General features: G+C 41.2%; 1 protein-coding gene and 1 long non-coding RNA gene across 4 annotated transcripts in view; one reads left to right on the forward strand and one right to left on the reverse strand.

Moving 5' to 3' along the window:
- The window catches only part of wasf1 (WASP family member 1), a 66,222-nt gene that overhangs the window by 24,416 nt on the left and 14,553 nt on the right, over positions 1-27,253 (reverse strand). For all 3 annotated transcript variants that reach the window (XM_084377405.1, XM_084377406.1, XM_084377404.1), the window contains exons 2-3: positions 15,443-15,597; positions 8,577-8,711 (exon numbers count right to left, since the gene is read on the reverse strand). In XM_084377405.1, coding sequence (XP_084233531.1) covers positions 8,577-8,711; positions 15,443-15,575 — 268 coding nt within the window. In that variant the 5' untranslated portion in view covers positions 15,576-15,597. The remainder of the gene's footprint in view (positions 1-8,576; positions 8,712-15,442; positions 15,598-27,253) is intronic.
- LOC311271638 lies at positions 10,103-13,172 on the forward strand. The gene is made up of 2 exons (XR_014624451.1): positions 10,103-10,572; positions 11,649-13,172. It is a non-coding gene; the product is annotated as an uncharacterized lncRNA (long non-coding RNA).

The following is a 27,253-nucleotide window of genomic DNA, read 5'->3' on the forward strand; positions in this document are numbered from 1 at the left end:
AGAAACACAACCACGCTAATGCTATCCCTCAATCTGGTCCGGGCCGAATAGAAAAGTCTTGGAAGGAAATCCAGAGCGTTGCAACCACATCTGAATTATACATGAGAGGATGACAAATGGACACACTTTACTGCTGCCCAGGGGAAGACTCACAAAATCATATGGCATACGGAAAAAGTATTGTTACAGTTTCTGTTATTAGCCTTCCAACCACACACTAACTCGAAACCTAATACCCAAAACATAGTAAGCAGATCTTTTTTAAGCCAAACAAATAGGATAAATGAGTTAACAAGACCGTCATTGAATTGGCTGAATTAAATAAGACAAACAAAACCCTCTTTACTCCCGGAAAAGACCGACTACTCCAATCCGATCTCCTAGATTGCAGCAGTACAGCTGGGTAATGACTTCCACAGACTCTGCAGTAAAGGGCCAGCCACCTGAGGCTCTGAACTCTCAATATTAACAAACACTTAGCGGTGAGCCAAGATTTGGTAAGTAACACTCTGGAAGAGAGAGGCCAGAGAATGCAAGAGGGAGATAATAAAACTGCACAGACCCAACAGTGGCAGGGTCATGGAAACAGGAGGATGGACAGCGACCGAGAGGAGAAGCACTAAACATAAAACAAAGAGCAGGGGCTGACATAAAAGGACACATTCACAGCACATACAGGCTAGTAAATGGCGTGAAGCAGAAGGGAATTGGAGAGTCGAGGGAGACACGGAAACATGCAAATAAGGAGGAAGGAGTAGTGAAGAAGGGTGCTAGAGAGACAGCAAAAACACATCAAAACAAACAGCGTGACTTCTATGAGATAAACAGAGAGGCATGAGTGAGGTATCCCAGGAGAGGAGAGCAGTAACCTGAGATGAGCCAGCGGGTGGATTAGGCTTCGAAGACAACACGTGGAAGAAACACAGGCAAACACAAAGTGTATATGTTGTATTATTCTGCGGTGAACAGAAACAACCACAGCAGGAAACTGATAGCACACCTGTGATATCGGCTGTATAATAACTGTTAATAGACAGTTTCTATTATATCCTGGGACTTGTTGGTTGTAGAGTTTTTTTTGTTTTGTTTTGTTCTGTTTCAGAGACCCCATGTAGCAGAAATCACATACTATGCTTGTAAGAATTTGACTTATGTCTGTATTGGGGAGAGGAAATGGAACGGACTTCTGTTCCCGGAGCTGCAAAGTACTGTACGAGGTGACTTATGATAATAAGGGCAAAAAAAAAATCAAAGCCATAGCTGCTGTTGCAGGCCAATTATGCTGCTCAGAGTGATCACAGAGCAGAGAAACGCTCGGGATAAGTAGGAGTAATGGTGAGATTTAAAAAGATTTTTCTCTAAGTTGAGAAGATTAAAGGAAGAAGGGTTATAGATGTGGGAAAGGAGGTATGGGCATTAGAGCGATGCTTCCTTTTGACACTTTTTGCTTAAAGGTTGAAGTGAAGGTCAGAAAAGTGCACCAACTCTCTCCCTCTCACTGCTTACAAATGTATATAATAGATCTACAGAGAGGATTGGTACAGACACATAACAACCTCCTGTGGGCAGAGTTAACCACTGGCCGACCAGTGAGTCACAATTTGCTGTAGCTGAGTGCTGCATGTTAAGAAAAAGTGCTGCGTCCTGCTGGCCCGGAGCATTTAGAGAGAGCAGAGGGCTGTCAGATGGTGTGACAAGTACATGCAAAAGCGACAAACAAGAGCGAGGCAGTGCAGAAGTGTGTGTCAGGATGCATTTGATGCAGAGTGAGGTGGCTATGAACCTCTGCCAAGCAACACTGAGCACTGACAGAGGCACACTGCACTAATCAATGTGGGCAGAAACACACATACACACGCACACGCACACACACACACACACACACACACACACACACACACACTGGATCACACAAACACAGATGCAGATGGATATCTTAACATGATGTACATCCTAATTACAAAATGTCACTTATTCAGCTGAACTACCAATTACACCCATTTAGTGGAGACATTTAGCTAATGAGAAAAGTGTGAGTGTACACATTTGGGAGTGAATGAGTGAGTGAGTGTGAGGTTGTAAGTGTGTGTGTGTGTGTGTGTGTGTGTGTGTGTTTGTCGGGTCGAGCGGCACCAGGTGCAGCAGCAGCAGCCTCTGATATCAGCCTGTGAAGCTCCTTATCAGCAAGCGAGTGGTGGAAAGTTTATCTCTCTCTCTCCCATATCTTTCTCTTAGACAGATAGCATCTAGCTAAAACAGCCCTCAACCAAAGAGAGGTGAGGAAGTTCTTGTCACACATACACACACAGACACACACACAGACACACAAACACACCTCCTCCAGCTTCTCTCAAACTTTCAGGGAAATCATGTTTTCCCCTCTTCCCTCTTTTCATCCCCTCCCTCCCTCATAGAGACGCAGTTCTACACACAACCACTGAAGATAAGAAAAGGCAGAGGCCAAGCTGTCTTTTAGCATGCAGACACAGCTCTCTCCTCTGTTGTACTTCAATGCAAATGTTGCCCTATATTCCACCTCGTACGTGCTTGCTCCTGCAGTCCTGAATCACACTTTCCTAAGTCTCTTCAGACTCCATCCTTTCCCATCCTTTCTTGTTTATTGTTTGTCCTTTCTTTCATTTTGTCCTCTTCCTCCCCCAGCATCTTTCTGAACGTTCTCCCTCTTGCATTGACAAACATCATTGTAAATCAGCAGTGTTGTGCACCGTAGGACAATACACAATGCCTGTGTTTTTGGTAAGACAAAATGTTGAATGAAAAGTAAGAAGGACTGTATGCATCTCATCACTTTAGAGGGGTTTTGTTGCAGTGTTTCTAACATCTGCTTGCTAGTTATCCCCCACAATGCTTCTGGATGAACCGTCACAACCACAAATTATAACTTTTCGGTATCTGCATAATGACTGGAGTCTACATGACGTGAATTTTTTCATACCAATGTCACTTTGGTTGCCAAATGGTGAGCCAGGCCAGAAAGACATACCCGATTGTGTATATAAATCAAAAGAAGTGGAAGACCTGAATAAAATCAATATCTAGAGTGATAAACTCATGTTTATCAGTTTAGATAAGGTTAACTGACAAATGATTCATGGATAAATAACCAGACAGAAATATCTGTTTTGTCCTGACAAATAGCATTGATGAAAAAAAATGGCATGAAATAGTCTTGCCTCAAGGCATTAGATAGATATCTGAAATATTTAAGAGATAACTTTAGCAATATATTTGGCTCCAGACTAGTTATCAAATGCCTTGCAAAGCTAAAAGAAAGCTAACGTAGTGTTAAACGGACTCCAGCGTGTACCAAGTTATTGCTCCCAGGTTGACATAGTGTGTTTAACCCGAAGCATCCCTGATGCACATGTCAAACATAATCCTGTGTGTTACTGCTCCTGATGAACTCATCTGGACAGGTGTTTTTCCAGTGTAACATGCGAGAGGATGATCTGAGCTGCACTTGCCTTTCAAAAAATTGTGTCTGTAGTCATACACAATCAGGATGTAGAATTGTTAATATGGTATGTAGCCTATGAAACGTATAAACGTGAATGTATCGGTAGTTTGCAGAAATATTAACTGCCGATGTTTTATTCTGGCGACTAGGCTGGCTGCCCATGCCCCCATGTCTAACTGGAGATTTCGCCTTTGAATGATGCACATCCATAAATGTGTAATGCATTTTTCATTCATTGCATTTTACTCTGAACTGAATACTGCTTGCACTTTACTGTCTTTGTACTTGCTGTTCTCTGCTGTTCTTTTCTATCCATGGCACTGAAGGAATGCAATTTAATTCCCTTGCATACCGAGTCCTTTATAAGGAGAGAATGCATGAATTCTACCATGGCTTTGACCTTGACAGGAGATTTTATTCAAATTGCTCATTGTTTCACCTCACCTAATGCATTCAAAAGTGGGTAAACGCAGCTACAGCATACACAGGTGAGAAAAAGGATGCACAAGAAAACACTGGATCTCATCTCTGCTGATGCTTTTCTGCTGTCTCTGATCATTTAAAAGTGCTGTGCCATCAAGCAAAAGACTCTTCTTAGCACTCCTACGGTGTTTCCAGTCACAGAGACAAACAAAGACAATAAATAACAAATGGGAGTTTCAGAGAGATGGAGCTACTGTGGCCTTTTGTAATTCCACAAAAAACAATAATAGACTTTAATAGAGTGAGACAATGACAGATAAATATGAAGAGGAGATATGGGGAAGTACTGCCTATGAAAGTAGGGGTAAAGGAGGGTTAACAAGCAGTAGAAGACAAAAAACAAAGAAAAAAGAAAAAAACATGAACACTTAAAGATCAAAGTGTCCTGCAAAACATATAGAGAAGAGAAGAAAATTGGCAAAAGAAAAAGAATGAAGAAACCTCCTCTGGTTTATAGAAACAGAGTCACCGAGGGACAAGCAGAAAAAGAGGGAAGCAGTGAGAGACCATCGAGTACATAAAAAAACTGTTAGAGCCCGGAGGGACTCTGGGTGGCTTTGTGGCCTTCCATAATGGCCTGCAGCCGGTGTAGTGATATAACGGTGCCATTAAACAGGGGATACAGGCCATTAGTTTGGCTGACTAGAGTGATGGGCAGGGGGAACCTGACAGCACACAAATAGCATCCACCCAAGATGGAGGGAGAGCAGAGATCAATCAGAAATGGGAGTGGGCTGGGGAGGACAACAAAGACAGACAAGGTGTGGCGGGTGGGCAGCTGGCAGTCAGGAGAGGAGGAAGAGAGAAGGGGGGGTCTAAAGGGCAAAGTGAGGGGCGATACCCTTTAAAGGCTTGAGGGTGTGGGCAAGGTGAGTGTGTGTGCATGCAGACTGAATGTGAATTAATTCACGTGATGAAGCCCTTCTGACCTCAGCCGCTGAACCACCGATGACACTGCATACATCACCGCGGCCACCTCTCCATCTCACATCTCCCCGACCTTCAGCTAAAAAGCTTTCATGCCGTGAGTCATCTTACACTCCTGCTCCTCATGCTATGGACTGATAAACATAATTCACTTCGGTGTGTCTGTTTGCACCATTTTGAATCCTCTAAGTCTACTGCAGTGTTTTATCCAAAACAGCTAAGCTTCCCAGTGCTTGTCTGATGATAAGGAGGTACAGTAGACAGAGATTTCGAGATTACGACTGATCTTTATGTGCAATACTGAAGTCATAGCCGCCATTTCTCACCTCGCAGTCTGACTGAACTGTGAAGGTTTAAATTTAGTTTTCAGGTGTATAAGCACCTGTGAAGCTGTCGGAGGTAAGTTAAAGGTGCAGTGTGATTTCATCTGGAGAACATCTCTATACAGAGAATTATTCATATATTGAATGCAACCAAACCTTGCTTATATATATATTCTATTTTTTGTTTTGGTCATGTTTTCTGACACAATTCTGCAGGGTTTGCAAATGATGCACATGCAATTCAAGCGGTGACTATGAAGCCTTCATAACCTCCTGTTGCACTGAATGGTAAATAGTTACACCCTTATTAAAGTAGTCATATACTGCTCTTTATGTTTAGCTCGACTCCTCTCTGTGGCTACAGTTATCACTGCTACGCTGTTAAAAATGAAGAGAAAAAGTAGTAAAATGTCAGGAATGAACAGCAAACACAGGAGAAGTGGACCGACAAAGAGGACCAGTGGTCACAAACACTCACTTACAATCAGTGTTTGAAAGACAGGCCAGGATATTACAACTTCAACCTCAAAACAGTGAGTTTCATCAAGGCACTGCAGGGTTATTATTTAATGAGGTGTCTCTCTTTGTGTTGAGCTTTTATCTTTCCTCAAAGCACTTCACTGTCATTGTCCTTGTTACGTGTGTGTCATAAAATCAAGACACTCCTGCTCTGGCTCTTCACTACTGCCTACTTACAGTGTTGGTAATTATTTTACCACTGATCTCACAGCAAATTGCTTTAAATTATAAAACAACAGTATTAAATTGATGTTACTATTATATATTCAAACTTTTAACATTTGACTGTGAATATTTATAAAATTACAGCTTCGATAATTACTGTAATACTCATTCTAAACAACATCCATTGCAACAAATAGTATCAAATAGAAACCATTAATTAGCTGTGAATCAGAAAACAGCATTTTGCTTCGAAGACATGTTTGTAATTTGTAGGTCAGCAAATTTTCTCAGGTCATTAGGGGTTTTAAAGAACGTCAGACAGGCCTTATATGGTTTTAGTGAACAGTATCTGTGAAAATACTTATTGTGTACTCTACTCTCCTCCATCCGACCCAAACCCCCATCTTCATCCCTCTACAGTGCTGATTTATGGCGCCATCCCTGCCTGCACTCATTCCCCTCTCCTTCACTCCTCCTCTCAGGCAGACCACAGACCCACACAGACAATTACAAGGCCAGTCATGTGATTGTGCTAAAAGCCTACACTTTTAACCATGTACGGCAGTGTGTGTGTGTGTTGGAGAGTGTGAGGGTAAAGAAAAGGAGGGGGTTGAGGATGAAGGGTGGCATTTACGGGAAACAAAACTCCTCCAATGACTGTCCATCTTCAGTCAACACACGCCGCTACGTTTACCTCGCTATTGTAGTCATTTTATTTGACAAATCTTACATGAATAATGGTCGGGAAAGGAAAGTAGAGCGCAGGATTTTCCATTTGCAAGACAACTTCATTTGGTTATACATGAGTGCGGAGGAGTTGAACTGAGTGGGAAATCTGTGTAACCTGCAGAGGAGGCCATTTCAACCTGGCCCAGAAAACTCTGCGGTACAATCCTTTTACACTCCACTGCTTTTGCTGCAGTGCCCTGTATTATGCACCCATCCCTCTATCCTTCCATCTTTCTTCCTCTCCTCCTCCTCCTCCCTACCACCACACACTTAAACTGCAACTGAGCTGATCCTTATCCACTGACTCTCAAGCCAATGCTTCAGGCTAAAGGGGGGGAAAGTCAGGCTTATTTATGATGGGAGATAAAACAAGGGACCACATGCATGGATGCAGCAGATACGCACATACACACAGAATCGCTTCACAATCTATGTCCAAACATCTTGAATATGAATAAGTAGCCTCACGCCAAAACGATACAAAGATGGGCTTTGTCGTTACTCCACGAGTAAATCTGTAGATGTGTATCTAATAAGATAAATGTTAATATCTTCTCATTGGCAGGGTGAGATAGTGAGCCTCGTCAGCATGTGTGTTTTTGCCCTTCAACCTCTGAAGGATAATATGGACTCACTTACCAGCCGAGACAACCTGGGCACCAGACTTCCACAATTAGATCGCACACAATTATTCAATTAGCAGGGCTACAGTATGTGGACTGGATGAAGAGAAAGGGTGAGGGTGGTGAGAGGAGGGGAGAGTGGTGGAAAGGAGAAGATTCATTTCATTGTAATGTGTCTCAACATGTAATCATAAATGTAGGGACAGACCGATTATCGGCCTTGCAGATTATCGTGGCCCATATTCATCATTTTTCTGATTATCGATACAGGGGTTTCTTTTGTCAGATTGCCAATAAAATACAATTACACTTTGGCTCTGATGCAGCATCCTCTTTCTGTCAGGAGTCACCACCCTGTGATCTGACCTAGTGTCCCACCCACACACTATCTGATAGGTTACATGTCACAAGTGATAGTTGTTACATGTCTAGTTATGAATCTGGTTTAATATCATTAATCGTCTGGCAACAAAATGGCACCGGCACATGAAACAAAACAAAACATGTAAAAAGTTATCCGAGTAGTCTGGACTTGGAAGGGTTCATTTCTGTACTGCGTTGAATACATAAACCCATGATTCTGCAAAAACTGAGAAACAATTCATTGCCTTGTAAAGCGGTATCAAAGCTTGTGCTCGCATTCACAGAAAAGCTATAAGCGACGAGTACAGCCCAGTGAGCATTTTTACTGTCTCCGTGTCAGTGACAAGGAAGCAGTTAGAGTAGCATTGTGCAAAGCCGTAAACACACTGCTGGCCCATGGGAAATCGATACGGTGCCTTGGAGCATGATATTACACTGCTGTGATTCCCTACCTTTTAACTTGGTACCCACTGCACTCTCCTCTAGCTACACTATCCTGTCATCCTGCCTCCCCCCTCTCTGGATAACCTGGCTTACCTGACAGTGCTGCCGATTATCGCATTCCTTTTTATTTCACTCACCGCAGATACGGCCTGTCCACAGATCCAATATCTCCTCACAAAGAGGAGGCATTTAGTGGCTGAACGAGCATCCAGCTAAAGTGGAACTCTGGCAGAATGTTTCTAATAGATGCCAGGGTTTGTACAATTGGGTTGTGAAAAATGACAAAATCTCACAGCTGCCTGTTCCTTTAATAACAGCCATTAATACACACACACACACACACACACACACACACACACACACACACACACACACACACACACACACACACACACACACAAAGGCACCAATCCAATATGGTGCAGTAGCAGACAGATGAAAGCAAAGAGGTGAAGGTGTGACTGTAGGAGGGTAAGAGGGAGATTACATGAGTGTGCGTTTGTGTGTAGTTTCAGTACTCACGTTCCTCTTCTTTGGGGTCCAGCTGTGTGACACTGATGGAGAGGCGGTCCACGCGCTCCTGCAGGGAGTTGACCCGGAAAGAGAAGGTGTGGGCCTCGTTGAACAGCTCTCCAAACAGGTCCTCTGCATATTTACCTGCACATACACACGCAGGCAAACAACATGCTTTCGTTGAATTTTTTTTATATATTTAAGAACTACTTAAGTGGAAAAAAACAACAACAATAAAGTGTTAAAAGGGGAAGTGTGGAATGACTAAATATATTATTTTTAAAGCCAATAATAATCATATGAAGCGATTGCCATTTCACTTTAATATCAGTGTTAGTCACATTTTACACCAGAGGTCTTTTGTAAATAGTTCTTCTTGTTTTGGAAACGTAATCTAAAGCACTTTGTAAGACACAATCACAGCTAACTAGATATGCTGTAAATCCTCTATGTCAAGCATAAAAATTTTAAAGACATACGATTACTGATACAAATGTGCTTCAGGGAAATGCCACAAAAGCTGCTAGCTGCCTCTTGCAACACAGCCCAGGATAAATATATTAATAATGACAACCATCCTGGAAATGCAAAACAGTTTAAATGTTCTTTTGTTAGCTTGCTAAGACTTTCATTAAGTTTTGAAATATTTATAAGGAAGATCAAACAGTGTCCCACCGCTGACCAGGCAGATAGGCAATCATAGATGAGAACAGTGAGGTGGTGTTAGGGGTGGAAGTAACAAAAATTAAATGATTATAAATGGAAGTGATGAAAATGCATGTGCAATGAAAATGGATCGACATATTCTGTTTTGATTAATTTGAAGCAGAGTTTTTTTTTTTTTTTTTTTAAGTCGTGATATGATGAAAACAGCCACGTTTCATCATTTTCCCCATCTTACATTCATTATTCATCATTCACCACACAAAAATGTCATGCATCATTTATGGAAAGTGTCCTCAAGGGTGGAAGTAACAAAAAATAATTGACAAAAATGGAAATGATGAAAATCAACTGGGCTGTATACTGTCTACAGTCTACCATTCATCATTCTCGACACCTAACTGACATTAATTCTTCACAGCAAGCAATTTTTGTTATTTCTGCCTTGTCAAAAATAAAAAAAAAAGGTCAATCAGATTTCATGGATGGGAAATGTCACCCCAGGCCACCCCCTGGTTACGCCCCTGAAGCTATGACCATATGGTGCAACAATATGCACTGCTTCCTCATCGTTCCCAACACAGAAGATTACAGTAGAACTATGACTACCAAAATTTATTTAAAAGCATATTTATCATTTTGCAAATATTTAAAAATTCCATTTTTGTGCATCATATATACATGTTTGTGTGTCTGTGTATGTGTGTGTGTGAGGTGATGATTGATTTTTATATCATCTATTTACAAAAGTAGATATTATTTTATAATGTGTGTGTTTGAAAATCAGTGCAAATACATTGTTTTCATCATTCATGAGCAAAGAAGACGACTACTTCCGGTGCTCAGTTTTCTGCTTCCGGGTTAGTACAAACAGGACGCGCACTGCTGCAGCGGCTCGACAGAAACACAACTACCCGATATTATCACCATCGTATTAATTCGCTTGGTCATCGACGTTAGCTTGCTTTTAAAATGAGTCCCGGGTCAACTTGTACCGTTTTCGGCTGCCACAGCAACTCGAGAAAAATGAAGGTTTTCGCAGAAACCTTTTGTTCAGAGCATCAACAACTTCATAAAACATGTCCGTGCCCTGTGCCCTACAGTGTGTACTCCTTGCCGACGGAGACGGGAAGGAGACGAGCTTGGCTTTCGGCTCTGAGACTGAAAATACCTCCGAAGAGAGTGTATGTTTGCTCTTTCCATTTTGTTGATAAGCGGCCCACTGAACAGCACCCCAATCCGGAGCTTTATTTATGCTACAACCAATCTTCTCCTCCGACGAAGAGGCGAAAGCAAGCGGGCGAGACACGAGCGGCTGACAAAGATGTTACAGTGGGACCCAGTGAGTAAACATCCATAACGTGACTGTTATTCCCTGTTTTACACAGCAGGTCATGTTTGAACATTGCTATCAGCTAACGTTACATTTTGGGCTACTTGTTTGTGTTTAAATGAATAAATTGTGCCTCGTAGAGTATTTGTGAGGTAACTTTGTTTTTGTTAGCTTGATGCTAATTAGTACGAAGAGGTTGAATATCACAAAGCTGTGTCTGGTTAATCTAGTTAATTTTTCTTTATCATATTGTAACTTTATACGTCATTTTATAATCTGTAAGTCTGAAATTTAAACCAATGACTATGTAAGGAGGACAGACTTAACTGTAAGTTTATAATAAAATGAACAAAATGAAGTCAAAGTGACGCAGATGTATCGAGTGTTGCCAGATCTGGCGCCAGAAATAAGCAGGTTTATTTTGCATTTCATGAGAAACCGTTTCACAATATTGGACCTTGTAATTTCATTCTTTTCTTTTTAACTTTAGCAAAACCAACTGACTGAGGAATAATTTAATCAAACGGTACAAAGTACATTAACAAAGTAATGAATAATATTAAATATATATTTAAATATAAATATAAGTATTTCACTTGAAACTACAACTGCCTTGGAATCATCCTCCACCTGAAGTCAAACACAGTCTCTTTCTCCAAGTCTTTGTTATAGTTTTCCTCATTTATCACCCCCTGGCATTGTAAGTAGCTAAAAAAACTCCATTATTTTCTGCAAATGGGGTTGTAAACGGCTCCTAGAACACGACAACATAGGTGTTTTCATTTTATGTAACAGGAGACGAGCCCTAATGAGCAACTACACTTTAGAAACGAGCTAAAAAAAACCTCAAATTGTCACGACTTCTTTTTTGAAAGTGCTGCTGTCATAAAATACACAATAATCATATATTTACAAAAATCAATGAAGTAGAAACAGAATGCGTTTGTATGGTTTTCAATTGAGTATATGTATAGAAACAAGGAAATCCTGTTTTATATATATATATACAGTGTCCCAACTTTTTTGGAATCAAGTGTTTACTCTCCTCGTGCGCAACTCCTGCTATACTTTTCTGTATTTTTCAGACTTCACATCGGCTGTCTCAGATCACGCTGGCATCTCATTATCTGCGCACGCCCCCGAACCACAGTGCCCCTCAGTTCCTAGGCAGCTGAATAACCCGACACGACACGATCATGATTATTGCCAGACGGCCGACAGAGAAGATGTGCAGGATAATATGACTTGTGAAGAGATTGGGTACCTCATGATGCAAAGTGACGCAGATTCTTTTCACTGCACTGGTATAGCCCTCCGAGTGTTTAACATGCTCGTGTCCATGCTGGAAGGACATGCTAGCGATGCTTTTACAATGTCTGTGCGAGTTCAAGTTCTTATTACGCTAGTGAAATTAAAGAACAACCACGCAATCGATGATCTGAGCAGGCAGTTTCATGTAACGCCGGACACGGCCAGGAAGATAATCTTATACTGGATCAACAAACTGCAGGTAGTTTTGCAACCTCTAATTCCATGGCTTCCAAAAGAAACCATTCAGGCAACCTCGCCTGAAGAATTCAAGAAGAGCTTTCCCAACACAACTTGTATTGTAGACTGCAGTGAGATCCTTTTAGAAAGATGCAGCGAGTATCAGTCACATTACCCAGTGAAATACCTGGTAGCTGTCGCCCCGTGTGGACTAATCATGTTTATCTCTCCAGCATATGGATGTCGATGCAGTGACAAATTTGTAACCATTGACTCGGGAATATTAAACCTCTTAAAGCCCGGAGACGAGGTCATGTCAGAACGATGCTTCACCTTAAAAGATTTGCTGTTTCAGAGAAAAATTAAGTTGGTGACACACTCTTGTACGAACAACCATGGACGGCAAATTACAAATGTGAGAATTCATGTCGAACGAGCTATCAGACGTTTGAAAGTGTACAAAATACTTTCAGAGGTCGTTTCGTTTTTCATGGCTTCTAAGATAGACAACATCATCAGGATATGTGCTGCTCTTGTCAATTTGAGGGTGGATCTCAATCATGATCCGTTTTAATTTAGCACGTGAGCGGACTATTCATGTGGTCATCGGGGACATTATACAGGACCATCAAAATACAAGGTGCAGTAATGAATGATGGGAACAAAATGTGTAGAGAGTTACAGACTTTATGTGAACTATGGCTGCACAATATGGTTAAAATATTGCGATGATGATGTGACATTTGTTCAGTCTGTACGAAACATCTTACATCTGGAGAACATCTGTAGACTTAATTTTAATGCTGTTTTGTCATATTTTTTACTAGCATTTATCTTTTGATTTGATTTTTATGTATTTTCTATAAAGCTACTGTACATGATGAGATTGCATATATACTTGGTTGTTGCAAGAACAGGATATTATATGTTTCTTATGACATTTTCTTACTAGTGTTTGTTTTTATTATGATGTTTTAATTATCTGTATCAGCTGGTTGTTAATAACAGGAAGATTCCTGGCTGCTTTTTAATTGGAGTCACAGCCACAAATGTCTCTAATGCAAAGAAAATGTGTTTGTTTCCTTCTGCTGCTGTGCATCAATAAACGTTTTACATACTTATTTGCGAGGGCTGACGACTTCATTTGCTAATGTTGGGAGTGATAGAGTAGCTACAGTCTTACAGTTCTTGTGTTCTGCCTTGTGGTGCCTGAAATTAATCTGACTCAGCCATTCAGGCTCAAGGTTCTTGGATGTCCCAGCAGTCCACCTGTGCTGCTTATCTGTTTATACAAGCCCCGTCTTTCCACTGAACACAGCATTCTCCACCTGTAATGATGACATTAACACTTTCATAATTTCTCTACTTCCTGTTGACGTTACTTTTAAGCACAAACTTATTTTTTTCTGTAATAAAAGCAATTTATGTAAAATTTCTGACATGAAAACAATGAAAAGCCGATATATGGGTTCATGAATACCTTCTGCTTGCTGCATAATCCGACTTCACTCTCCCTCAGCATTACTCATGCCATATTTTTAGCTTGATTGACAAGCTGGCTGGGCTCTACAGCTGCCTTCAGAAATCACAGCACTTTACCTAGTTTGTTACTATGCAAGTAATTATAGGGTTCTGTGCTTTTGTATTTTTGTAATTCTTCGCCGTTCAACCAGAAAAGGAAAACTGGTCTCCACTATGAATCATGGCAGAGACTCACTATGTCAGGAAAAAGGGGAATAAAACAAAAGAACTACTACCATGGTGTGAAGTATCTTCAATTAATATTTTAGAATAAAAGTTCGCTTATTTTCAGCTTGATGCTGGCTTACTAAATGGTTCATTACTAAATAACCCAACACAGTTGTAGGGATACCCCCTGAAAGTCAATGATTGTCTGAAATGGCAGTACCATAAAACTAACTGTGATGGAAGTAGAGAAGGGTGAAGGAAACAGCATAATTCAGGACAGTGTGACTTGGTTGCTCCAATACACTAAGCTCCAGTGTTGACTGCCGGTGAAGTCAGCTAAATTACTTTTGAACCCAAAATCTCCTCTGCTGCCATCCAGTGTGATCGACTCTTTGAGTGGCATGTATTGGCAGGAGAGAAATGCTCTATGGTGTGCTGGGATTTTAACTATGACCAGGATAGCACACTTACTTTCTTTGACTGTGTGGACTGTGTGAGGCATTTATGTGAGTCTTTTTTGGCATATTTATCAGTTAATTGTTTCTGATCTTAAAACAAAATTGAATATAAGACAACCTGATTAAACAGAAACACAGTTTTTAAATGAGAATTTCCTTTACGAAATGAAAAAAGTGAAAAAAACACAGACTTTCCCTGTGTTTAAAAGTAATTGCCCCCTTAGTTACTCGACTTATTCAATCAATGAAACAAACTGAATTCAAAACTTGGTTAAACTAGACTGGCTTGATTACTGCCTGCCCAAACAGAACCTTTCCAGCAATGTGAAGTTGGCTAAACAAGCAGCCATGATCAAAAGAAATGCCAGAGGACATCAGAAATTAAGTTACTGAAATACATCAGGGTGGAAGGGGTTAACTGGGGTCTGCAACCCCACATGTGGTAAAAACAACAACAGACATCCTCTGACACCTTTAACAGTCTACTATAAAATGTACATAGTTAAAAAGTATAAGGACTATATGAGTGGAATAAAAGAAAACTGGAAAATTCAGAGGGGGAATGTCAGGCCATCAGTCCGTGATCTGAAGGTCAACGCAGCAAGACAACAATCCACGGCGCATGAGCAACTCTACCTGTGAATGCCTAAAAATATATCAAATTAAAAGTTTTGGAGTGACTCAGTCCAAGTCCTGACTTGCATTTAATTGTGATGTTCTGGCAGGACTTTAGACAGGCAGTTAATGCTTGAAAACCTTTCAATGTGTCTGAATTAAAACAATTCTGCAAAGAAGAGAGAGCTAAAACTCCTCCACAGAGATGTCAAAGACTGAGCTCCAGTTATCGGAAGTGGGCGGCTTTTACTTTACTTTTTCCACATGGGTGATATGTTTTGGGTAACTTCTTTCCTTCAATAAATGATCAATTTAAAAATGCATTTTGTGTTAATTCAGGTTGTCTTTGTCTCATATTCAATTCAAGATCGGTGAAGTGTGGTAAATATGCAAAAAATTAAGGAGTCAGGGAGGAGGCAAATATTTTTTTACAGCATTTTCTTGTATTTTATATATTTGTTAGTAAGGTGGATTAAGTAAAAGACAACAGTGATAGCGTTGCGTCTGTAGAAAGACGAAGAAAAACATCGGTAACAAAGGATGAAGTAATAAACAACAAGCAGATGACAAATTAATATACCAAATATGTGTGTATCTGTGTGATGTGTGTGTGTGTGTTTGTTACTGACTGAGGCTGCTGAGCTGGCGTATGACGTTGGCCAAGGAGATGTTAGTCACACACTCCAGCTCATTCTTGATGTTCCTTGGCAGCACCGTGTGGCACAGGTGCCTGGGCTCGATGGTGCGCTTCACCAGCGGCATCCTTCTTCTGCGACACCACTACCTACAGGAGTCGGGTGGAGAGGGACAGACAGGGGGGACGAAGGGATAGAAGAAAAAAGCTGAAATTAGTGAAACAATTCTAGCTACAGACACATGTTTTTTGCTGCTTACTACAACTGCAGAACCCAACAGAGGAGATGGAGAGGAAAGAGAAAATACTGGTTTCACTGGTTGTTACGCTAACATAACATGACATGAGTTCAAGAGTAAAAAGGCACACGTGGAGAGGGAAAACAACGTAAGTAGTACTGTTAAACAGGATCCTGGAAAAATGCATGAAACATTGCTAACAGCCATGTTGCCTCATCTGTTTCACTGACTTGGCACTGTCTTGTCCTTTTTATCATGCAAAGCCAGGGCTAACAAACCTCAGCACTTTGTCTGCCCACTCAGCCATGCTAATGGTTTTAAGGCTGCTTTGGTCACAGAGACTGCAGTGATCCTGAATCTGAATGTGTTTACAGAAAAACGTACTTGTTGCACCCGTTATACATTATACATTCCTCAAAAATCCACAAGAAACTATTAGAGAGTCTACAAATACACCGCAGCTCTGTAGGGCTGTAAACATCATCATGCTAACATGCTCACATGCTGGCATATGGCGGGTATGCTCACATGTTCACCATCTCTCTTAGGAATGCTAGCATGCTAACATTTGCCAATAAGCACCAGCCTCAAGTACTAATAAGGCCGGTGGGAATGTCAATAGTTGTGCAAGTATTTGTTCATAAACCAAAGTATTGGACAATCAAAATTTTGATTAAAAAGTGCAATACATGAGTCTTAGTCAACTTGAATTCATACTCCCAACACTAGGGGCAGCATATCACCAGAGTTACTGCTAACTGCTGCTAACTGTATTCTTTTTATACATCAATGACTGTAGCTACTGTTAACTTGTTAGCTCATTTAGCCGTGCATCTAGCGAGACTACCAGGGGAGCACAGGAGCTTTCCACCACTGAAAGAAAGAGGTTTCCAGGCCCAGTGCATAATGTTGTATTTATTTATCACTCACTTTCTTTTGATTTCACAAAACCATATCTCAACTGAAAAGGCACTCAGATGAGCGCATACCGTCACTAATGACCAAGACTCCCCTTTAATTCAGTCAAGGCTAATCCAAAATCAAACTCGATGGCCCTGTATCACTCGAAATTTCAAACCACCGATAACTGCTTCACCAGAATTTAAGCTCCCCTGTCTGGATCCGGCCCTTTTTCTGGAAATGCTTTGTAAGTTAATGGGATCTATTCTGGGCCGAGACCCATCCTCCATCCAAGTTTCCTGGAAATACATGCTGAAAAACCAACCAACCAACTATTATATAACACTCATTACATCATTATAAGTTGGTACCATGTTATAACATGAGGCTTCTAATGTGGTTAAAATAGCATCGAGAGATTGTAGGGCAGAGGGCAAAACACAGTCTACGAGCAAAACTCCCATCCGTGACAACACCGGTTAATCACGCTCACAACACCTCGTCTCTCTGCTATTTGCTTGTTTTAATTAGAGCAACTATGTGCAATGATGGGGCGATCAGGTGCTCAGACAAACTGACTGATTGACTGGGCTTGACAGTGATAAGGCCTCGTTAAAGCAATGATTAAACTCTAATTGACATCAGTTGTATTCTTAGCGGTGTTGCTGTCACTGAGGAATAAACATGATTATTGACCGTATCCATAAAAATGTAGGGCAAGGGAGGCTATTCTAGGAAGTGACCCAGCTATGGATGGTTAGAGGGAAGAGAGAGGAAGCACAGTAAAAAAAAAAAAAAAGCTTTGTTGAGGTGATTCATCTTGGAATGGGGGCACCAATACCCATAAAAGGAAAGAATGAGAACTCGCACCTCCCTCAGCTGTTGTTAAAGTGGTTTGAATGAGATGTGCGGGCGACGTTACTGCGACACGAACCCAAACACAGCTCCAAAATCCCTGCCCACTTTGAAAATAACAAGACATCCTCTCCACTCTTAATCGAGGTAGAGAGGACACACACATACATCCCCCTCCTGATTGGGAACACCTCTTGACCCAATGTGCACTGACATTTTTCACAGCCTCCGGAAGTCTTGCTAATGGAGGGCTAACCCTGCGCTACAATTTGCCAAGGTGGAGGTGTGAACTCAATTGTTACTGTGTTAACCTTTAACAACACAGGCCTCACACTTCTTAATGTAACACCTACTGTATGCATCTTTAAAAACCAAAAGCAAAAAAGATAGAAAAAGGAACCAGGAACATTTTGAAGAATTGGTCAGTCCTGTCTGATTTGTTACAGTTTTACAGCGAGTCGAACAGTGAAAGTAAACAGAGCAGTACAGCAAACAAATGTATCCAACCCATTAAATTATCAAACTGGAGGCCAAGCAAAGTTGGACGATACCACACTAGGACAAATTCAGCAAGGATTTGGATAAATTGTCATCTATTAACTATATTGATCCGTAAGACCTGAGTGCAAGACGTTGGAGGGCTGACCCTGCAATGCTGCCTTCAACATTGTACTTGGATCTTACCAACTATCTTGATTATGGTATAAGTGCGTATACCTGTGAACAGTTCAAAAACTATAAATCCCTTGAAGCCCAGACATTTAACCAATAACTGGGTGCAGGATTTACTCACGTTTTGACTATCGTCTTCCTTTGATGTAGAAAACATACACAAAAATATAAAATTACCAGACATTATAAAAAAGTAGAAAAACAGCCGACAGCACTTTCAAATCCCAAGTCTGTAGCGGCAGCAATGGCAGTTGTTCATGAGACTAAAGACGACACATATCCTGCCCCTTACCTCCAAAAACCAAAAACCTGACGCGAGCGCACAGTTGGCTGCCGAGTGGCAAGACTTGCCTAAAACGACTTTGATAATACTAATTTCAATATTAATCTTATCTTCTTGAAGCGGAGTTGCATCCCCCTCTAGTAATGTGGTTTAAATATCAGAAATCAATACTGCATCTTTTTACCTTTATTCATATCAGTTTGCTTTGTGAGAGCTGTACGTGTTTCTGTATGTTACACATTGAGCTCATCTCTGGGGTGCAGGTGTACCGAGAAAAAAACAGAAACACTAATAGAGAAGCAAACAAATTAAATCAGTCAATCATAACTATGTTTATTTCTCTGCCTTTCATGCACACTAGGTTATTCAACACAAACACGTACACACACAGTCACACACAGATGATGACAAATGTATTTGCCGGGCAAGTTCACGCTGTTTTGGTATCCCTCCCCTCCCCCTGTGCTCCTCTCTTTCCTTTTCGAGGCTTTTCTCCTCTCTCATCTTCCCGTAAAGGAATGTGTTGTCCTCTGACAACCTTCCTCCTACCTACTGGGTCATAAGAGTTATTTCTGAGAATGACGGAGAACAGCTTTATCTAAAGGAGGAGGGGGTTAAAAGCAAAGACGGCTTTCAGATTGCAGTGAAAGAAAAGGAAAGCAGGATATGCGTTTGCGCCTTTAATAACTTTATGAAAAACAAATTCTTCATGAATGGCAGAGAAACACAGACATAACAGGGAGAAATGATGGTGTTAAAAAACAAAACAGCAGCAGATGAATCATTCACTCCTACCCTCTAAGCCCCATGACATAAAAGCGCATAGAAATGGGTGTTAAGTGATGACACTGATTCTGCCAGCCTGAGCTCCTCAGGGTGGGCTTTTTTAAATTGTAGAGATGCTGTTTCCTTGGTTTTAAATAAAGATTAAAAAAATTACTGAAAAGTTAAAGAGGTTTTGTGTTCCAAAGTAATCCACAGAATCATGAGATCAATGATGAAATGTCTGTTATCTTGCTTAATTCCTGTTTGTCTATAAATGCAGACAAAGGGAGACTGAAGGAATACTCCACTTCCATCCCTGGTTCGATCCCTGTTGTGGATCTCTATTGCAAGGTTGCAAGATTGTTTCTATGCCTAATGTATCAGAAAACATTTATTCGCAATGATATCTCTTTCATGTTACAGTATCATCAGCTAAATTACATTTTCTTGATATTTGTTGACACATCATTAGTGAGTAAACACTGCTCACTTGCTTCGCTTTTAAAAAATCCCTCCGACAGCCTCGCCACAGTGCATTCGCGTGTGTGATTAATGACTGCAGCACACGTTTGCTGCCTCGCTGATTGGACATAAGTTAACTCAAGACTGCTGTCCACAGGAGAGGATGATTTTCTCTGCACAGAATCACTCGCTGCATTCGTCCTCTGAGGTTTCCATACCATACTATGACATGATAACACATGACAGCGCTGCTCCCATGAGAATTGTGCTGTCATTTCTCATGAGTTCCCCTGAGAAATTGCTTATACTTCATCTTGGTTCTGACAGTGAGAGAAGAAGAAAATTAAAGAAACCGCAAGGGGAAGAGACAGAGTGAACCTAGAGGACACTCAAACCCGTTAACATTTACAACTTAACAAGATGGAATCACCACACAACCATTTCCTGCATGGGCGAAGCAACACAAACAGCCTAATGAGAAATCACTAACGAAACATTTGCTCTACAAAGAGTGATCCAACCTTGGATAAACGACTGGTTAATGTAAAGGTTTTTTTTCATGGAAGGTCCACAATAATAGTTGAGTTGATTACGTCGGAAAAAATATTAGCAGTGCCAAGATAAGCCTTGTTAAAGTCATTCAGTACGAGCCCTAGTGAGATATTTAACTTTAAAGTGAAAGAGATTAAGGAGACTAAGTCCAGCAGCATAGATGGAGTAGTGTGACATGACTGCAGAAATGTAAGTGTTGCAGGGGAATTAATAAGTATAGGTTAAGCTATCAGGAAGCAGCTGCAGCCGTGACTGAGATGATGATATGACGGGAACACATAATAAAAGTAGCCAACTAGTAAACTGCTTCTTTTATGTGAATTATCTGGTGAGCATGATTAATGTCCTGAGAAAGGTCTTTGTGACCAAAACGTCAAGGCTTTTTAAATAAATCTATCACTGCAGAGGTGAAAAATGTGTGGGGGGATACACTCTTTTTCACTGTTTTCTAGGCTATTTGATTCCCTGCACCACAAAAAAAGAGATGAGTGGTGTGCACTTTGCGTTGGACTGAACAAGTTTTACATATTTGTAAAAGCAGAGGCCTTTCAGATCATGCCAGATAAATATAGCTTCAGACCAAGTTTGCATATAAAGTGGCTGTTGCACTTGAAACAAACTGAATCCGAGGAGGAATTACAGACTGTAAGGAGTCTCTTTCTGGAGATCGGTAATTAAGATGAATCTTCGGCTTAGTTAAGCATGTCAAGTCAGCCAAAAGATTGTCCGTTTTTGTACATAATGTTCTCCCAAACAATGTGTGTGAAGTGTTTGTAGTAACGCCTTAAAAAGTGTAAAAGCTTAGGTTCAAATGTTTTGCACACACGTCTATTTTCTCCTTTATCATCTGTTAACTTTCTCTGGCCAGTTTGTCGAAGCAGGTCTGGGGTATAAAAACTACCAAACTTCCATGTCTACTGTGCTCACTTTTAAAGTTGAGATGAAATGAAAAATTCCTTTGAAACCTTTATAGATCGCATCCCTGATGTTTTTTCTTTGTAACCCAACATCAAAATTCAATCATGTTTCTTTCAGTATAACAAAATATGACATGTTCTTACAAAGGCTTGAACCAGTGAAGTTTCAAACAAAAATATCCTGACATCCACGCATCAATCAGTCTTCTACTTTTAGCGGCACAGAGCTAGCAACAGCACAATATGTCGTGGTGTCTCCCCCTGGCTAGAGTTTATTCACTTAGAGAAAAATGTTATCTGTGACAGCCCCAGATAATGCAAGAGATATTTTATATTGGATTACTTCAGCGTCTACATGGAGCATACAATGGACTTTGTCTCTCTCCCTGACAGATTCTGCCATCCTGTTGGAGTAAACCGTCACAACACGCCCACTTTTAATTGTTCAAATCAAATCCCTCCCAGCGTTATGTCCTGCCTGCCTATCCTGTTACACTCATGATAAAGAAGCTAGATACTGTTGAAATGCCGTTTCATCTGGACTTTAAAGACCACCGCAGAGTTCACTACACAGCTGTGAAAGTAGAAATCTCTTTAATTAGGCTATTTTTTAGCTATTCTTCCCAGAACAACAAGCAATTTTAGCTAATGGTCAATCATGGTCAGTGATCTCACTGGTACCCAGCTGATATCCCACAAAGGACTGAAAGCATTCAAGTTATTGATGACTGCCTTACTTATTATTATTACAGATTTCTGACTATTCAGCACAATAGCTGCTCCATTAAGGAATGGATGTGGATGACAGAATTAACACTGAGAAAATTACACACTTCCATTTTCAATTTTGTCCTCATTTAATGAACAAGGCAGCTGAAAGATGTATGTGAGAGAACCATATGTCTTTCCTTCTTCGCTGGCTGTACTTGCCTGTTAAATAGAGGAATATATAAATATCAAATGGCACAAAGATATATTTTACCTACCAGCTGTTTCCCTTCCTTTTCTGTTTTTTATATTTCCATCCAGTCTATGGGCTGGCCAGCCTCATTTCTCTCTGCACACCCCTTTCCACTGTCCTCCTACTTTTACGCCCCATACATCTTGGGTGGTGCTTCCCGCTGTCACCTATCACCATGGCAACGGCTGCAGTGGGATGTCATTGGTCACTTTATAATATCCCAGGAGAGGCACAGGCGAAGACGGTGGACAAAAAGAGAGTGGAGCGAGGCGAGAGGGGCGAATGACTGGGCTGAGATCGGGGTGATGTGTCATAACAGTGATAGCGACCGAGTAGTGAATGCAACATGAGAGCAGAAGTAAGAAGGGAGATCGGGGATTGCTCATCCATTGTGTGGGAGCACAAAGCAGGGTGAGGGACGGCACGTGTCGGTGGAGAGCAGGGGGGCCTCCACTGGTGCGGGTCATTGCTCTCGGGACAATATGTCCAACTAGAGGCTCTAATGAATCCTAATGGAGCATTTAGTCACTCACACTGCCACACAATACAGCTGAGGACCCCTCAGTATGGAGCAGGTCAAGGGCCTTTTATTTGGAGGGCTTGGTAAAGACTCCAGACCCTTGATACGCCATCAGTTACAATTTCACACAAACACAAACACACACACACACACACACACACACACACACACACACACACACACACACACACACACACACACACACACACACACACACACACACACACACACACACACACACACACCAGCAAGACAGCCGGTTGGAACTGAAATGAGACTGCCTTGACCTTCTGAAACAAGAGAGATCTCATCGTTTAGTGATGTAAAATTCATGGTCTGAGCAGTTAGTCAAGCTGATTTCCTCTCTGGATCACCATGAAACAGAATCCAACACAAGGCAGATTAAGAGTCTGGTTGTGAGCAAGGGCTCACATATGGAGTGCAGGGTTTCTGCAAGACACAAATTAAATTTATGACTTTTTAAAAGCCTTTACCACATAGAAGGCAGTGTAATACCCATTTCAAGATCATACCATCCAAGTGATACAATTAATTGAATTAATGTGACCTCGACCTGGATAAGCAGCAGAAAATGGATTGGTAGATCATTAAATCTAATGCTTAAATTGACACTTGCCCCTTGTGAGATGACACTCATGTAATGGAGTGTGTTTTAGGCCTCATGCTGCTGGCTACAACTCCAAAAAAAAAAGGATGAATCAACTTTCTGAGAGGATAGTCTTCCATCACAACAATCACATTTTCAGTTTATAGGTGTACAATGCTTCCAAACTATGGAGGACCGTGTTACGGAAATAGTAATAAAGCATTTAACCAATTGTACAGTAAAAATAGGCATTAATTAACTAATTTATTAATGCTTATATTTATTGTACAATTAGTTAAATGCTTTATTTACCAAAACATACCAAACAGCCTGCATTCAAATAACAAAACATTTTCCTAACTGACATCACTGTCTGCAGAAGGCAGAAGAGCAAAAAAACGTTTCTATAGGGACCTGCAGAAACCCGGGAGTGCTGTCACGAATACAGTAAAAGCAAATGTCGGTGCCCTTTAGTTATTGATTTCCTGTAACATGTAAGGGTCAACAATGAAATTGCCGCAAAAGAGCAATGACTGCATTAAGAGCCATGAGTTACATGCCATTAACAACACACTCCGTCAACGTAAAGTTACTCCAGGACTAAGAAAATAAAGCCTTAAAACAAACAAACAAACAAAAACTACATTGTGTTCTCTCCCTAATACCCTTCCTCAAAGCCAACGCACAGGCTGAAGATGGCCACATTCTCAATGTGAAATTAGCCTGAACATTTCGTCCTTTTCCCAGTGATTCCGAGAACTCTGGAAACTGTGGACTTCCTACATTATGAACAGCTGCAAGCATAAAAACACAGACATCTAATCAGGAAAACTGGCAGAGCCACCGCAACCAATAGCAGAGGGAGCAGAGATCAGACTGGCAAAGCTCACCAGCAGCTGGTTCAAATCAGTAGTGCAGATATGCAGTACAGGACAGCTAACCCAGCTCGTTCTCCAAAGAAAACAATACATGTATGTTCGTCAAACCTGAAATGTATCAAGACTGGTGTTTCCTTTAGCTGGTTAAGAAGACTTTTCCTTTGTGACTGCAGAGACTCAACACGACAAATAATGTGTCTGGCTCATCATTTTTTGTGATTCTAATGAGGCAGCTCTAAATATTTAAAAGCTATTTGTTCTTTCATTTTCTGTCTCATTAGCACACGACGCTCGAATTTTATCTTTAATCCCTTTAAAAGCAGCTCAAATGGCCACACACTTTTAATCACTTAAGATAATAAAATGCTGAATTTGCCGTCTTCCTGTGGCTATAACTGGATCAGTTGGAAAAGAGGTTTTCGGACTCATTGATAAAATACTGACAGGAAGATCTGACTCTTTCACCAGCCGTGCAATGAATAGACGGGTCAGTATGTCTTCACCAAAGGGCTGGGTTGGATCCTCCAGTAGCGTCTCAAACCTTCTCCTTCCATACTTTTTTCCAAGCAAACAATCCAACAACCTGCCAATTTCCTGTAAGTATTAGGCAGGTGTGCGATAATAGGAAAGTAGGCATTATAGGAATTTCTCTCTCAAGCTTCACACAACTACTTTGGTCACTTTTCGTAAGTGAAACATCATGAATTATTTTGGAGTAACATTGTACAAAAGTATGTGCTTTTATCTTTATTAGATTAACTATCAGACCTTGCCTCTCTGTGATGGCAGACCTTCACGAACAATTTCATTCTGAGCTTACCTCAGTCCTAATGCATTGCCGCTGTTGGTGGGAACACACTGTCAAATTTGACAGGAGAGGAGAGTTGGCGTCTCTGCACAGTAAGAGCTCCCCGGTGCACATGTGCAGAATGAAATAACATGCACAGACACACTCAACATGTTGCAGTTCTCTGACAGCAACCCATGAGGTTGGATGAAGTTCTTACGAAAGCTTGATGCAAATAGAAAACAAATATCACTAAAATAACCCCACACACACACACACACACATACATACACACCACACCAACACCTCCATTGGAGACCATAACATCCCAGTTTATCCCCTCCTCGCCCATCACAGCAGATCACGTTGGCAGATCATAACGTGGCATGTGCCAGCGTGTCTTCCTGCCAATTAAAATTCTGTACCAGCCGGCAACCCTTCAGCGGTGAGATGACACCTTGCAGGCCTTCACCAGTGAGGTACTATAAACACATACACATGCTGGCGCGTGCACACTTTCTGTTGGGGCTGAAAATACACCTGCAGCACCACTGCTGTCAGGTTGGGCTCAGACAGCTATGCTAACTAGGTCTGCCGGTAGTGGGAAACTTTACACTGCTTGTGGCGAGGAATATGGCTACATAATAAACTTATTTCCTCGCCTCAATAACTCTGAATTTCTGCCTGCGCTGTGTTTCTCAGAATATTCTTCTTGACACTGTCTAAGTTGTGCATAAACAAAAGCTGCTCTGTGAAGTGTGGTAAGTTTTTTTTTTTTTTTTTACACAGAAGACTTCCTTTTTTGTTTTTCCCCCACCTGAGCTCTGTAATTTAGGCGCTGGAGTCTGTCCATGGCTATTTTCCATGTACATGTTATACAGTGAGCAGTCCCAATCAAGCCGGGGTGTGAAGCAGGCAGTCATTTAGCACTGTGCCCTGCCTCTTCTCTTGACACGGCCAGCGCTGATCAAAGTGAGCAACCTGGCATGCTGGCGCTCAGATGGTGTTCAGGTAGTCAGATGGCACAGATCCATGAGCTGGCTGGCTTTCTCTGCTGTTTTAATGTTGCCTGGCAGCTGTAAACAAGTTTCAGGAGTTGTTTCAGACAAAACTCGCTGCTTAAAATGCAAACTCACAAGCTCAAGTTGTTATCGGTTTCTTTTCTCCAACTCTATTATCTGTATTTCATTCAAATTAACAATGGAGAAAATACTTTGCCCATATGAATCACAAATAATTTTGCTGCTGCAAACTCTCTATGCATGGAAATGAACAGCTATAGAAATGTTTGTAATTGTGCAGCCATAAAAACACTGTTGTTGTCTTTTATCCTTCCTTGGAGAAGATAGCAAGGTCCAAGCTATCCATTCATCAAATATTTTCTGTGTGTACGAAAAGAAATCACTGTCTCTCCCACAGTAGCTGTCTGTCCACTATACTTTACATTCAGAGCATGATCAATGATGAACCTTATACGGAGTGAGCAGTTGGACACAGCCCACATTGTATTCTCTTACCAAGCGCTTAGATTGCTTTAGACAGACATTCATTTAGAAAACATGCTTTATCCCGCTGTACACGTGCACAACTAAATATTCATAGACGTCTGTGTGCCAACATCAATGAGTAGAGTGTCTGATGAACAAACAGACTCAAAAGAAGTTTATCTGCTGAGTGCACGAAACCCACTGGTATGAATAATGAAAGCCTGCTGCTCAATAATAAATGTCTGCACGCGCACACTGTGCAGCTGCGCTTGTTTGGCCTGTGAGGGAAAATTTCATTATACCAACTCCCGTACTGTTCATACAGACGTGAAGGACATGCACACAAACTAACCGCTGCAACAACCCCCGTCAGCTCGAGCGACACACAACGCTATCAAAAGAGAAAACCAAGAATGGAGCTCACAATGCATGCTCACAAGCCCAAGGCAGAGAAGTGCTGCACAAACCAAGCTTACTTGGAGAGCGAAACACTTAAAGAAAATGCACCTTTTAATGTATTTTCTCTCACCATGAAAATGAAGCCAGTTATAATTCTCCAGAAGACCTTTGGCTTTATGTTGCATGTTAAAAAAAGTTTCCAGGCTCTTGCGCAGAGATGCAGGTTGTCCAGAGCTTTTCCCCAAAAGGGAGGGGTGTACCGGAGAGAGAAAGAGACAAAGGGTAAGAGAGATAGAGCGACAGCTTGAGGCACGAAAAAGCAGCGTGGGTGGCATCAGGGGAAACAGAGAAATAGACCATCTTCACTCATTGAGAACAATGCCCACACCAGGGGCTCTGTGTTTCAGCGCAGAGAGGCGGGATAGCAAATGAGAGAGGCTTTCTGTGGGTGCGAAGTAGCTGATACCTCATTGATACTGCAATTTTTCAATATATTGCAACACAGTGGGTATTGTGATTCAA

This window comes from Pagrus pagrus (assembly GCF_965226575.1).
Source record: "Pagrus pagrus genome assembly, chromosome: 16".
Classification (NCBI taxonomy): domain Eukaryota; kingdom Metazoa; phylum Chordata; class Actinopteri; order Spariformes; family Sparidae; genus Pagrus; species Pagrus pagrus.